The sequence below is a fragment of the Panonychus citri genome, unplaced genomic scaffold (genome assembly GCF_014898815.1).
Source record: "Panonychus citri isolate SS breed McGregor unplaced genomic scaffold, ASM1489881v1 Contig00077, whole genome shotgun sequence".
NCBI classification, from domain to species: domain Eukaryota; kingdom Metazoa; phylum Arthropoda; class Arachnida; order Trombidiformes; family Tetranychidae; genus Panonychus; species Panonychus citri.
The window spans coordinates 216486-227893 of NW_026515482.1; the positions used below are offsets into that span (position 1 = coordinate 216486).

Below are 11408 nucleotides of genomic sequence, written 5' to 3' on the forward strand. Positions count from 1 at the left end.
GCTTTTCGATTTGTTTAATTGAGAGAAAGTCAAGGAAAAATATTGTCCCTTCGGTGAGAATTTGTGATAATCTGTTAATTTCCATCAATCATCACAATTGTAATTCTCTTCTAAACAATTTAATATGATTCAATGAATTGGAATCTTCTCACTCTCTCAGTCATATTTAATTTCCTCTTTCACCAATTATTCCGGAAATAGGCTTGGTTCATCTTCTCATCATCTCCTTTGTCCCATCAATTTGCTCCACTGTTGATTTATGTTCCTTGTTAATTAATTGTAGTTAAACATTCACCAAGTAAACAATCAACTGGTTCTCATCTCATAGTCTCCATTTTCTTGCCTTAATTTTATTCTTTTCACTCTAAATTCTCATCGGTCAAATTGAACCAAAATTCTCACTTGATGATTAGTTAATTTGATTCTTGATTCTTCAATTCCTATGGTTCCTTAATCTTTGGTGTTGATAGAAATTCAGTTTTCAATGTTCATCGGGACTCTGGTGATTTCCAATGCGTTGGTGTGTTGAGGCTGAAATATTGACCAAAAGAGAAGAAGATAAGTGAGAAAGAGAAACAATTGAATTGTGGGCCATTGGAAGATAAAAGAGAGAGAGAGAGAGAAATGAAGAAAGCAAATGTTTAAAGGAAAGAAAAAAAGTAAGAAGAGAAAGAGGAAGATGATTGATGAGAGAGAAACGACCAGACCAAGAAGATTAGCCTCTGAGAGAGCGAAGGTAAGTTTACTCTTGCTTTTAAATTTTCTCTTCTCTTTCTATTAAATTATTCTAATTGTAATTAAATTTAATTTCCATTTTAAATGTTACCACCTTCTAATTAACAGTATCCTTCATCTATTGAAATACAAATTAAGTGATTATTGTGGATACAAATTGTTATTAATTGACTTTTTTAATTTTCTTCTGTGTTTCCTATTTTCAATTTGCTCTTCTTTTTTCCTACACCTCTCATCTTCTCTCTCTTTCTCTCTCTTTCTCTCTCTCTCTTTCTCTATTTTCCTCTATTTCTATTTCTCTTTCATTTTGTTTCTCTTTTCACTCTCTTTTATCTGTCTTTCTCTCACAGGCTTATTTCTTGAGCGATGCTTCAATTTCAAAGCAATTGGAAAAGGAGGAAAGAGATCTAAGGAAAGCTCTAAAAGTCTCTCGAATGGAAGCTTTGAGAGCCCGAAAGAATGGCAATGAGAGCAAGAGTGTAAATTGTTCATCGTCTTCTTCATCAACCACATCTACCTCATCATCTAAATCATCCTCATCTTCTTCATCTTCATCACCCACATCTCCTCTTTTATCTCTACCAACTACACCAAAAACCACTACCAAAGGAACAAGAACTGCCTCTGTAAACCAAAAGCTCCAAAGGAAAATGGGTAAACCTAAACCAATGGAAATATCAACAAAAAACATCAAAGGTTCTGGTAAAACTATGAACCAGGTTAAGCCCATTGACGATGATGAAAAACCAAAGTCTCCAAAATGGATTATCCGAACCCGAAGTCAAAATCCGAATAATAACAATAATTCCAACTGCCAGCTTGTGAATTACTCATTGGATTCTACGGATAAAGAAATGTTTAATTGTGATAAACAAAAAGCAACAACAACAACAACAATAACAAATCAATTAAATGGCAAAACGATTGATCCAATACAATCTAATGGTACAACCAAAGGTATTTTACCTTCACCTTTGATACCATGTGCCAATTTACCTTCAGGCAAAGATAATGGTCTCATTGGTTTAATTCCTACAGTTAATGGTGAAAATTGTGATAAACCTCGACCCAGGATCATGGCACAGAGGAAATTTGCATCTATTACATATAATTGTAATACTTACCTTAAACCTCGTGATTCCGATTTATCTCCAATTAAGGAATTGTTCACCAAACATAAACCATCGGCAGAAGATTTTCTAACTTTCCTGTGTTTCAAACGAACTGATTTACTGCCACCTCATCTTGATTTCTATTCTCTTAACAATATTACCTCTTCTTCTTCTTCTGATGGTTCTAATGTACCATCTAATGGTATTAATACTACAATTACCAACGATAAAACTGCCAACGGGATAAATCCCGTAAATTTATCCGATAACAAATCCACCGTTAAACAGCCATCAAACACTAGCAACAATTCATCTACCTCTGCAATTAAAACAAATTCTAGAAATATAACAAATGGTAAAGTTCAACAAAGTTGCCGAAAACGAGCTATGAATTTTATAATTCGAAAAAGTGTCGATAATCGGAAGAAAGAACCTGATCTGGTGCATGCGAATCAAATGAATCGTAAAAATTGTATAAAATCAAGTAACAAAAACAATTCCGATTGTGGAACATTGAAAACCAATCAAAGGACAAATAGGACAAACACTTCAGGTCGACCATGTAAATCACCAAAAAAGTCAACATCAAGAAGTGATGAAAATGAAGTTAAAAGATCACCTTTGAAAAAGCCCCCGAAGGCATCGTCCTCATCCCGCCACAAATCTCATACCGAAGTCAAATTCACTACCTTCAAGGAAAAGATAAATACTAATCCAAAGGTTGATCAGAAGACAATTAATCCAATTATAAATGGGAAAGTATCCAAAAAATCTCAACCTAAACTGTCTAATCTCAATCCCGATACAAGAGACAGAAAAAAGGTCGAGAGAAAAGTTAATTGTGATCGTATTCTTCGGTCAAATCGTGCATCTAGTTCAACATCGAGTACTGAACCATGTTTGATCGTGGAAACACCTCAAGAAGTATTAACAAATGGAAAGCGTTCTAATATAAAAGCAGAAAAATTGGATTTAACAACAATTATGATCAATAGTAAACCTGAGAAAAGTGCAATAAATGGAAACCCTGTTGATAAATTAGATAGAAAAAGAAAATGCAATGTTGCCGATATTATCGTTGTGGATAATGTTAAAAAACGCCGAACAACAACTGCCCCACAATCAACAGTATCCACCAATTGTGAGTCACGTCGACCCAAGAAAAGCGGAACAATCGAATCATCACCTGAGACAATAACATCGATCTCCGAACAATTGAGAAAAGACTCGACCACCAAGTCCGTTGGCCACAATCGAATTGAGACCAGAAGTCACGCGAAAAGATGAGAGACAAATAAAATTTATGGAACATCAAAATTGGACATTGTTTTTATCCTTCTCACTTCTCGAAAAAAGGACTTTATTCTCAAAGTTAAATTTATTTGTTTGCCTCTTTTTTTATATTTTTATATTTATAATCAACGAGCTTGATCCATATGAACGCTGGTTCGTTATATCCTATCTCTCTCTCTATTTATCATCCCATCTCCATCCTTTCCCCGCATCCTTGAGCACAATTAACTTATTGTTATACATTCAATCAGCTCAGTCACTTTCCTCATCATCGTTTCTCATCTCAATTAATTTTGATTGATTCAAAGGTTGCTCGACATCAGACCTGTCAGATTCAAAGAAAGTAAATTGTGTTAGCATTTATCAAGAAAAAAGAGTAAATTTTACAATCACAATATACCAAGAGAAAAATGAATGAAAATTAATTCTCTTATAAGAAACTAATTGTTGATTCCTATTCTCATCTTTCTCTTTTTTCAACGAATCAATTTAATTGCGTTAAAACCAAAAATACATCAATATATATATCAAGTAACGATATTAAACTAAATTGAATAGTAATTTAAATTGACTATTCTCAAATTTTTGGGCTAAATTGTTGAGACCAATCAAGGAAACTTGAAAAGCAGAACATTTTTCAGAGAATTAATTTTCTCAGTGAACCAATTAACGGATAAAAAATTAACTTACCCATAAATAACATCCTCATCAGAATCATTGATCATGGAAAGAGTTGGATTGTCTCGGACTACACGTGAATCTATTTAATTGTGATTTGAACGGAAGGAAACAATTAAGTAGTGAAATAGAGATCAATGTTACAAGAAAAACAGGAAACAATTTAGTGAAATAAAGGATTAATTAACTGATTTGTTTCCTTTTTTTCTTCATTACTCAAATCAATCAATCAAAATTGATCACAATCAAGTCTCACTATTTGTAAATTCAATTAACCATTTCCCTAGCATGGATTATATTTGCTTCATTGAAAACATTTAGATTCGGATCAATGGATTATTTTAGATTAATGGATTAATCAAACTTACCCATTAATGAGGCTGATGATGGATAATAAAAATATGCTGCAATACAAATGTAAAGATTTGAAATTGAAAAGATGGACAAGAAAGATGCCGAAGATGTGGTCTGATAGGTCATCGGGAGCAGTTGAAGATATGGAATTTGGGTTATGTCCGTTTTACCAAGAATCGAATCGGATGCCGTCGGTGGTTTCGAAAGGATAAATTCGAGGAAACAAATGGTCAAAGTGAAACACAGAAGAAAAGTTTGAATTTTAAGGCGAAGGTCAAAGTATGGCATTGATCGAAGTTCCGTAAACGCGGTCAGTAGAAGAAGAACCAAGTAGATGAAATAGATCAAAAATAGAAGATAAAAGAGGAAATTACAAGTCTATGGGTAGAAAATGAAAAGAGAAATGTTAGTTCGATGAGAGATTTTCATGAATCGAATCAATTTATTGATAATCTGACCTTCAACAGCATGGAACCAGAATAAGCAGTTTCTTCATCTAAAGTTGGATTCTCCATTTTCTTAATTCTTGACCAATTGGCACCGTAAAGGATAATTAACCAGAGAGTTCCAACAATCAATAATTTAAAACCATAGAAACGAATCAGTGGTCGATTATTTTGCCGAATCCCATGGAAAAAGCAAATCCAAAAGAGTAGAACTGAACAAGTGAATGTTGTTTGGAACAGAATCTCCAAAATATGAGGAAATTTGGAATTTGAAAGATACATTAAAGGATAGAATGGATCTAAAGAGAGAGAGAGAGAAGAAAACAGTCAACAATTAACACTAATTGTCAAGAAAAAAACAGATTACAAAACTCACTGTTGTACAATATTAGCGCGATTAATAAAAACGAAGTCCATTTTTGCTCCATTGACCAATCGGCAAAATTATATCGATACAAACAATGATTAAACCAACACTGAAGAAAAGGATAAAAATGAAAAGATTAGATGATAAAGTTGATCAGCTCGTTGAATATTTAATCAGTTAATTACCGAGGTTATGAATGCAATCACTAGAAAGATGAATCGAAACCAAATAGTTAAACTCGTAAAGGATGGATTAATTGATTGGAAAGTAAAGTGAATATCGGTGATTGGATTTTTCTTATTAAAATGTTCTAAATCGGCAAATCTAATAGTAATTGTGTAATCAGAGTATTCCAAGTATTCTAGATGAAGAGCTTGAATTGGATCACAAGAATTACCATTACAATCAAGGTGATGATATCGACCACCACCAGAATCAAAGGATTCCTCTAATATGGTATTGACCATCGGTAAAGTATCATTGGTACCACCGAAGCCCATTGATCCAGTATCTTTACGATGATGATTATTGTTGTTAATTGTACTTTTCCCCTCAATGTTAATCGTAATGGTGAATCTTTTCTGAAAAGCACCCGAATCTGGTTCACCTTTAATATAAAACGTTATCCAAAGGCAAATGTAACCCGAATAGGTTGACATCTCAGGTACCGAGATCCTAAATGGACCAGAAACCAGGAGATTTTGTTGTACCGTTTTATTGACCTTGTCTTTCTCAAATATCTGTGAGGCCTTCAGAGTGTCCAGTTTGGTGACATTCGGTCCAGCAAGTCCGATGAATAAAAGTAATATAAAACAAGATAAAAAACCAGCTAAAGATAATAAGATCTCCCGTTTATGAATAGCATAAATATTCATATGAAGTGACCTGTTGGTTGATCGGAAAATTGTCAAAATTAAACGAAACAATTAGATTTGTGATAACAATTAACTTTACAAGTCTTAGGTTGACACATCTTAAACACCGGAACCTTTTTGTTTGCTTGTTTTTTAAATTAATTGAATTTGTCCAATTCCGGTTGATTGAATTGAGAAGCAAATTGAATTGATTTAAACCAAATGATTTTTGTTTGATTATTAATTTGAAATTGAAAATCGATCACAATTTATCTCTAAGATTAATTAATCTCTTTGTTTACATTGTTAATCGTTAACCTGCCAAGTGTTTACAGAGATAAGTTGATAAAAGATTATCATGATTACCGATAATTAATTGATTAACTTACCTTTCACACCGATCATGATAATAGGTTGGAGCAATATAACGACGAAATTCACTGAAAAAATCATTTAATTGATTACGAGTTTTAAATAGTAAACTCATCGTGTTGATTGTTGAAAGTAAGATCAGTGATTGATTTTTGATTATCACAAGATTAAAGGTTTAATCGAGATTAATTGAGGACAATTTGAGATTCTTACAATTGTTTAGATTGTATTAATTGGATACATGGGAAAAGATTGAATTAATTATGGATTTAGAAAGATAGTAATTAGATTTCCAATCGGATTTCTGGTCAATATTGTCAGATAATTGTTACTCTTTCATATGGAATGATACAAAAAAAAATCCTTTGGTAAAATTGGATAAGAATCTAGGAAATAATATTATTTTTCGAAGGCGAAAAAAGAAAGGGAAAAGAAAGGGAAAGAGAGGAGGAAACTTTTCAATTCTCGAAGCGCATGATAAGTTGAACTGTTCAGTTTTTGCCGATCGATTGATGTTCTTGTCAAAGTGATAAACTCGATGGTTACAATTTAACCTCTGGCAGCTAATCACAGGGACACCCGCGTACATTGAATTCGAGGGTTAATTAGATGATTGGGATTCGTGAATTAGTTTAATTGTTGATGTGTTTGATTTTTTTCTTCGCTGATGTTGTTTCAATTCGAGCCACAGTTTTAACGGTTGTCTCAATGGTTAGAACATTTTTACTGGTCAATACATCGAGAAGGTCAACGGTCATTGATGATTTTGTCTCTACCTGTTCATCGGTCACTCCTCGGACAATTGAATGTTGATGTAATTGAATTGATTTAACAAATTCACTCAGAACTGACAATGAATCTTTAATTATACTCGATGATCGTGGTGTTTGACTTAATTGTTGTATCGGTGATGAAGGTGGAGTTGATTGTGAAGATGCTTGGGAAGGAGGTTTAGATGATTGTCCATCCGATGACATAGTTCACCTTATTAAGAAATTAACTAATCAAAGACTAGAAGGATTATAATCAGTAATTAAAATCTTATTTGTATCTCAACAATTGAATTATAATTAGTCATCAAAAGAGCAACAGAAACTAATTGTTGTTACTTTTACCGCGATTATCAAATTTGTTTCCAATATTTATATCATTAAATGATTAGATTAATTTAATAAAACAATAAGCATTTACTAATCATGAAAACAATTAGTCGATTGTTTCAATGTAACAACATGACAAATATTACCAATTGTCTTCTAATACATTTTAACATGCAAGTGAAATTGTGTTTCAATGAAACAAAATAATAGAAAATGATAACAATCAACTGGTAACTTTTAATTAGCAACAAATTGTCATCACAATTTAAATGTGTTCTCATTTTAATCAATCAGCTGATGTTTCAATCAACTATCAGTCTCTTAGCAACTCAGATGATTACAAACTCATTAAAGAATCAGCTCTCTTTCTTGCTCTCTAACAATAGTAATGATCCATTTGTGATACAATCAAGAGAGTCAATCAATCTGTCGTATCATGATTAATGAGTCACTAATTAAACATCTCAATTTCATTTCATTGTTTATCCATAATAACAGTGCCATCTATGTGATTATCATTTCGGTTTATGGTTTTTATCAACATCAAACATTAGATATTTACAATATTTAATATGTGTCTTGATTAGTAATTTGGTTTTAATTGCTCTCTTGATTAGTGACAATTTTAATACTTTTTCTCTCTCACTTTTGTACATTTGTTTATTACCTTTGAAACAATTACCATTCCAGTCAATTCTTTACCAAATCAAAATGTCTACATGTAAAGTTGCTTTAATCACCGGAATCACTGGCCAGGTAAATATGATTTTTGTTATTCTTTTGTTTTTGTTATTCTGTATTGTTGATTGTTGATTGTTTTATTTTGACTCTTTCATGATTAGGATGGATCATATTTGGCTGAGTTTCTTATTGAGAAAGGTTATCAAGTCCATGGTGTCATTAGGCGGTCAAGTAGCTTCAATACAGCTCGGATTCAACATCTATACAAAGATCCGAAAACTCATAAACAAGGGTCAATGAAGCTTCATTATGGTGACATGACCGATACAACTTGTCTGGTTAAGATAATTAATGAAATTAAACCTGATGAAATTTACAATTTAGCTGCTCAAAGTCATGTTAAGGTTTCATTTGAGTTAAGTGAATACACTGCCAATGTTGATGCTATTGGCACTTTAAGGATTTTAGATGCAATCAGAAGCTGTGGATTAGTTGATAAAGTGAAATTTTATCAAGCCTCGACCAGTGAATTATTTGGTCAAGTTCAAGAGATTCCTCAGAGTGAGAAGACTCCTTTCTATCCTCGATCTCCTTATGGTGTTGCTAAACTCTATGGTTATTGGATTGTGGTCAATTATCGTGAAGCTTATAAAATGTTTGCCGTCAATGGTATTTTGTTTAACCATGAGAGCCCTCGACGTGGTGAAACTTTTGTGACCCGTAAGATTACACGAGGTGTTGCCAAAATTTCAATCGGTGAATTGGAATACATTGAATTGGGAAATCTGGACGCTAAAAGGGACTGGGGTCACGCTAAAGATTATGTTGAAGCGATGTGGCTTATGCTTCAACAGGATAATCCAGAGGATTATGTCATTGCCACCGGTGAGGCTCACAGTGTACGGGAATTTGTCGAGGAATCGTTTAAACATATTGGTAAAAGTATTGAATGGAAAGGTGAAGGAATCAATGAAATTGGAATTGAAAAAGGAACCGGAATTGTCCGAGTTAAAGTGAATACCAAATACTTCCGTCCGGCTGAAGTTGAATTCCTCTTGGGTGATGCAACTAAAGCTAAGAAACAATTAAACTGGTCACCAAAGATCACCTTTCATGCTCTTGTCCAAGAAATGATCGATTCTGATATTAAATTAATGAAGAAAAATCCTGAAGCCTAAAGATGAGGATAAACACTAAAGTTTTTACCTCAAAGGAAACAAATTGTTTTCCTATTTGTTTTTTTTTCTAAGTCCAAGACAATTCATCAATCAAATTGATTTTCATTTGAATGTGAATCAATAAAACGAAATCATTGATTAAGTATTAATACAATTTTAACTATTGATCGACATAAAAAACGGTAAAAACGACATTTGTAATCAAAATGAAATCCTAAGTACAAATAAAACTTAAGTGGACAATGAATTGTTTGTTTATTGGCCTTACAAATTAAATTGCTGATTAGAAACCTGATTAGGCTACATCACAATTGGGTCAATTATAATTTTCTTTAAATTGAGAAGGATTTTGGTAAACAATTGATTCTTTTTTTTTTGATGAGTTTGTGGCTAATTAGATATTATGTTTTCTTTCCGGAAAATCAGCAGATTAAATTGATGTTGATGCTTTTCCTATGGCAATTGTGATGTTCAAGCTCCGAGTTTTCATGATTAAACATTTTTGGAATGATGATGAATTAAAATTCACAAATTATGGGAATGGCCAAACAATTGATTTAATCAACACAACTGATTTGAGTTAATAGTTGAGGAAGAAGATGATGTTTGGGAAAACTGAATTGCTGTTAACCATGATTTTTTAGTATAAAATATTATTTGTTGGCTTTTCATAGAAAGGATTAACCAAATGGAGGTCAGAGATAATTAACTGATCATAAAAAGTAAAATTTCTGCTAATCCAAGAACTTTAGTGTAGGAGAGAGATGAAGACAAGAGATTTTTTCTTGTTAGTTAAAGGTTAATATAAATCACCAGAGATTATCAACTCCTCGATTTGAGTTGATTAGCAATCCACTCGAGTCCTTGATAAAGTCCTTCTCCAGTTAAGGCACAACAAGCTTGTATTTGCCAATGATGTTTTTTGATTGAGGTTAAATTTAATTGATTTGAAATCTCAGCCGGTGTGAGACAACCTTTAACATCCTGTTTATTAGCATAAATCAGTATAGCTGCTTTCTTTAAATCTTCATGGACCAACATTTTCCAAAGCTCTTCCTTAGATAACTTTAATCTTTCTCGATCAGTTGAATCAATAACAAGAATAATAAATTCAGTATTACAGTAATAGGCACTCCATCCTTGTCGAAGGGACTCTTGACCACCGATATCCCACATTATGAAACGAATATTTTTCCAAATGACCTCTTCAACATTACTCCCTAATGTAGGTGACGTATGAACAACTTCATTCATTATGAATTGATACAAAATGGTCGTTTTTCCAGCATTATCTAATCCAATTATGACAATCTTATGCTCTGATTACCACCAAACAGAAAAAAGAGAAAAAAAGAAAACATTAACATTAACATACATGAAAATAAAGATCAAGACAAGCAAAAAAACTCTATGAACGCAATAAATCAACAGTAAACTCCATTGGAGTAACGGTAAACTCAAACAAGTTAATCAAAATTTAAAAAAGAGGAAAAAAACAATTTAAATCTCACCTTCTTTTGTAAACATAGACCATATTTTAGTAAATAGCAAACCCATTTCTCTCTCTCTCTCTCTCCTTTTAGTTATTAAAAAACAAATATCAAGTCATCATCATCGACATAGAACTCACCAACAACAACACTAAAACACTAATAGTAAACTACAAAATCTTGTTGAATAACATTAAAATTGGTCCAATTAAACCTGACGATGATTAAAAGATAATTAAAAAAAAAATTTCTATTTAAAAATTTGGTTCAAATTTATTGATCCTCCAAGAGGTGACTAATTACAGTCGTCCGAAGACTGAGCAGCCTCAAGTGCTGCCCTCGATCGGTCATCTGAGCCACCGAATGATAGAGAATACAAAGCAAAAATTTTCATTTTGTTTACAATTGAAAATAAATAAATAAATAAATAAATAAAAAATATAAAATTAATCAATAAATCCTTTTTTAAACAATTTAGACATTTGATCTTTCATTTTAGTATATTGTTCATATAATTCAGGTGGTGGATCTGTAAAATAGAGGAAGGTAAAAGTATTCTGTCGAGAAGTTGTTGGTGTCAGAGTTCACATAAGAAACGTGTTTTTCAGTATTCTGTCTCAGAGTATTCTGTCTCAGAGTATTCTGTCTTGCTGAACCTACCTGATTATTTGTATTCATTTTGGTCTCCACACTTAGTATTTCAATTTTATGATAAAACACAACTTAAATATTAATTATTTAGTTAAAT

The 11408-nt window shown here is 32.4% G+C and overlaps 4 protein-coding genes across 4 annotated transcripts; 2 read left to right on the forward strand and 2 right to left on the reverse strand.

The window, feature by feature from the left end:
- The first annotated feature begins 125 nt into the window (after positions 1-125).
- LOC128386881 (putative mediator of RNA polymerase II transcription subunit 26) lies at positions 126-3580 on the forward strand. The gene is made up of 2 exons (XM_053345990.1): positions 126-736; positions 1086-3580. The coding sequence occupies exons 1-2, from the start codon at positions 638-640 to the stop codon at positions 3132-3134; spliced, it is 2148 nt and encodes a 715-aa protein (XP_053201965.1). The 5' UTR covers positions 126-637; the 3' UTR covers positions 3135-3580.
- LOC128386883 (transmembrane protein 181-like) lies at positions 3165-6360 on the reverse strand. The gene is made up of 7 exons (XM_053345992.1): positions 6229-6360; positions 5171-5870; positions 4995-5094; positions 4631-4917; positions 4187-4550; positions 3831-3900; positions 3165-3465 (listed from the first exon to the last, which is right to left on the reverse strand). The coding sequence occupies exons 1-7, from the start codon at positions 6324-6326 to the stop codon at positions 3393-3395; spliced, it is 1692 nt and encodes a 563-aa protein (XP_053201967.1). The 5' UTR covers positions 6327-6360; the 3' UTR covers positions 3165-3392.
- A 1318-nt stretch (positions 6361-7678) lies between these two features.
- LOC128386886 (GDP-mannose 4,6 dehydratase-like) lies at positions 7679-9315 on the forward strand. The gene is made up of 2 exons (XM_053345995.1): positions 7679-8067; positions 8154-9315. Exons 1-2 carry the CDS (start codon positions 8023-8025, stop codon positions 9168-9170), a joined length of 1062 nt encoding a protein of 353 aa, XP_053201970.1. The 5' UTR covers positions 7679-8022; the 3' UTR covers positions 9171-9315.
- Positions 9316-9401: 86 nt separating this feature from the next.
- On the reverse strand, positions 9402-11382 carry LOC128386891 (ADP-ribosylation factor-like protein 5A). Its single transcript, XM_053346001.1, has 2 exons — positions 10682-11382; positions 9402-10489 (listed from the first exon to the last, which is right to left on the reverse strand). Exons 1-2 carry the CDS (start codon positions 10725-10727, stop codon positions 9993-9995), a joined length of 543 nt encoding a protein of 180 aa, XP_053201976.1. The 5' UTR covers positions 10728-11382; the 3' UTR covers positions 9402-9992.
- Positions 11383-11408: the final 26 nt, after the last annotated feature.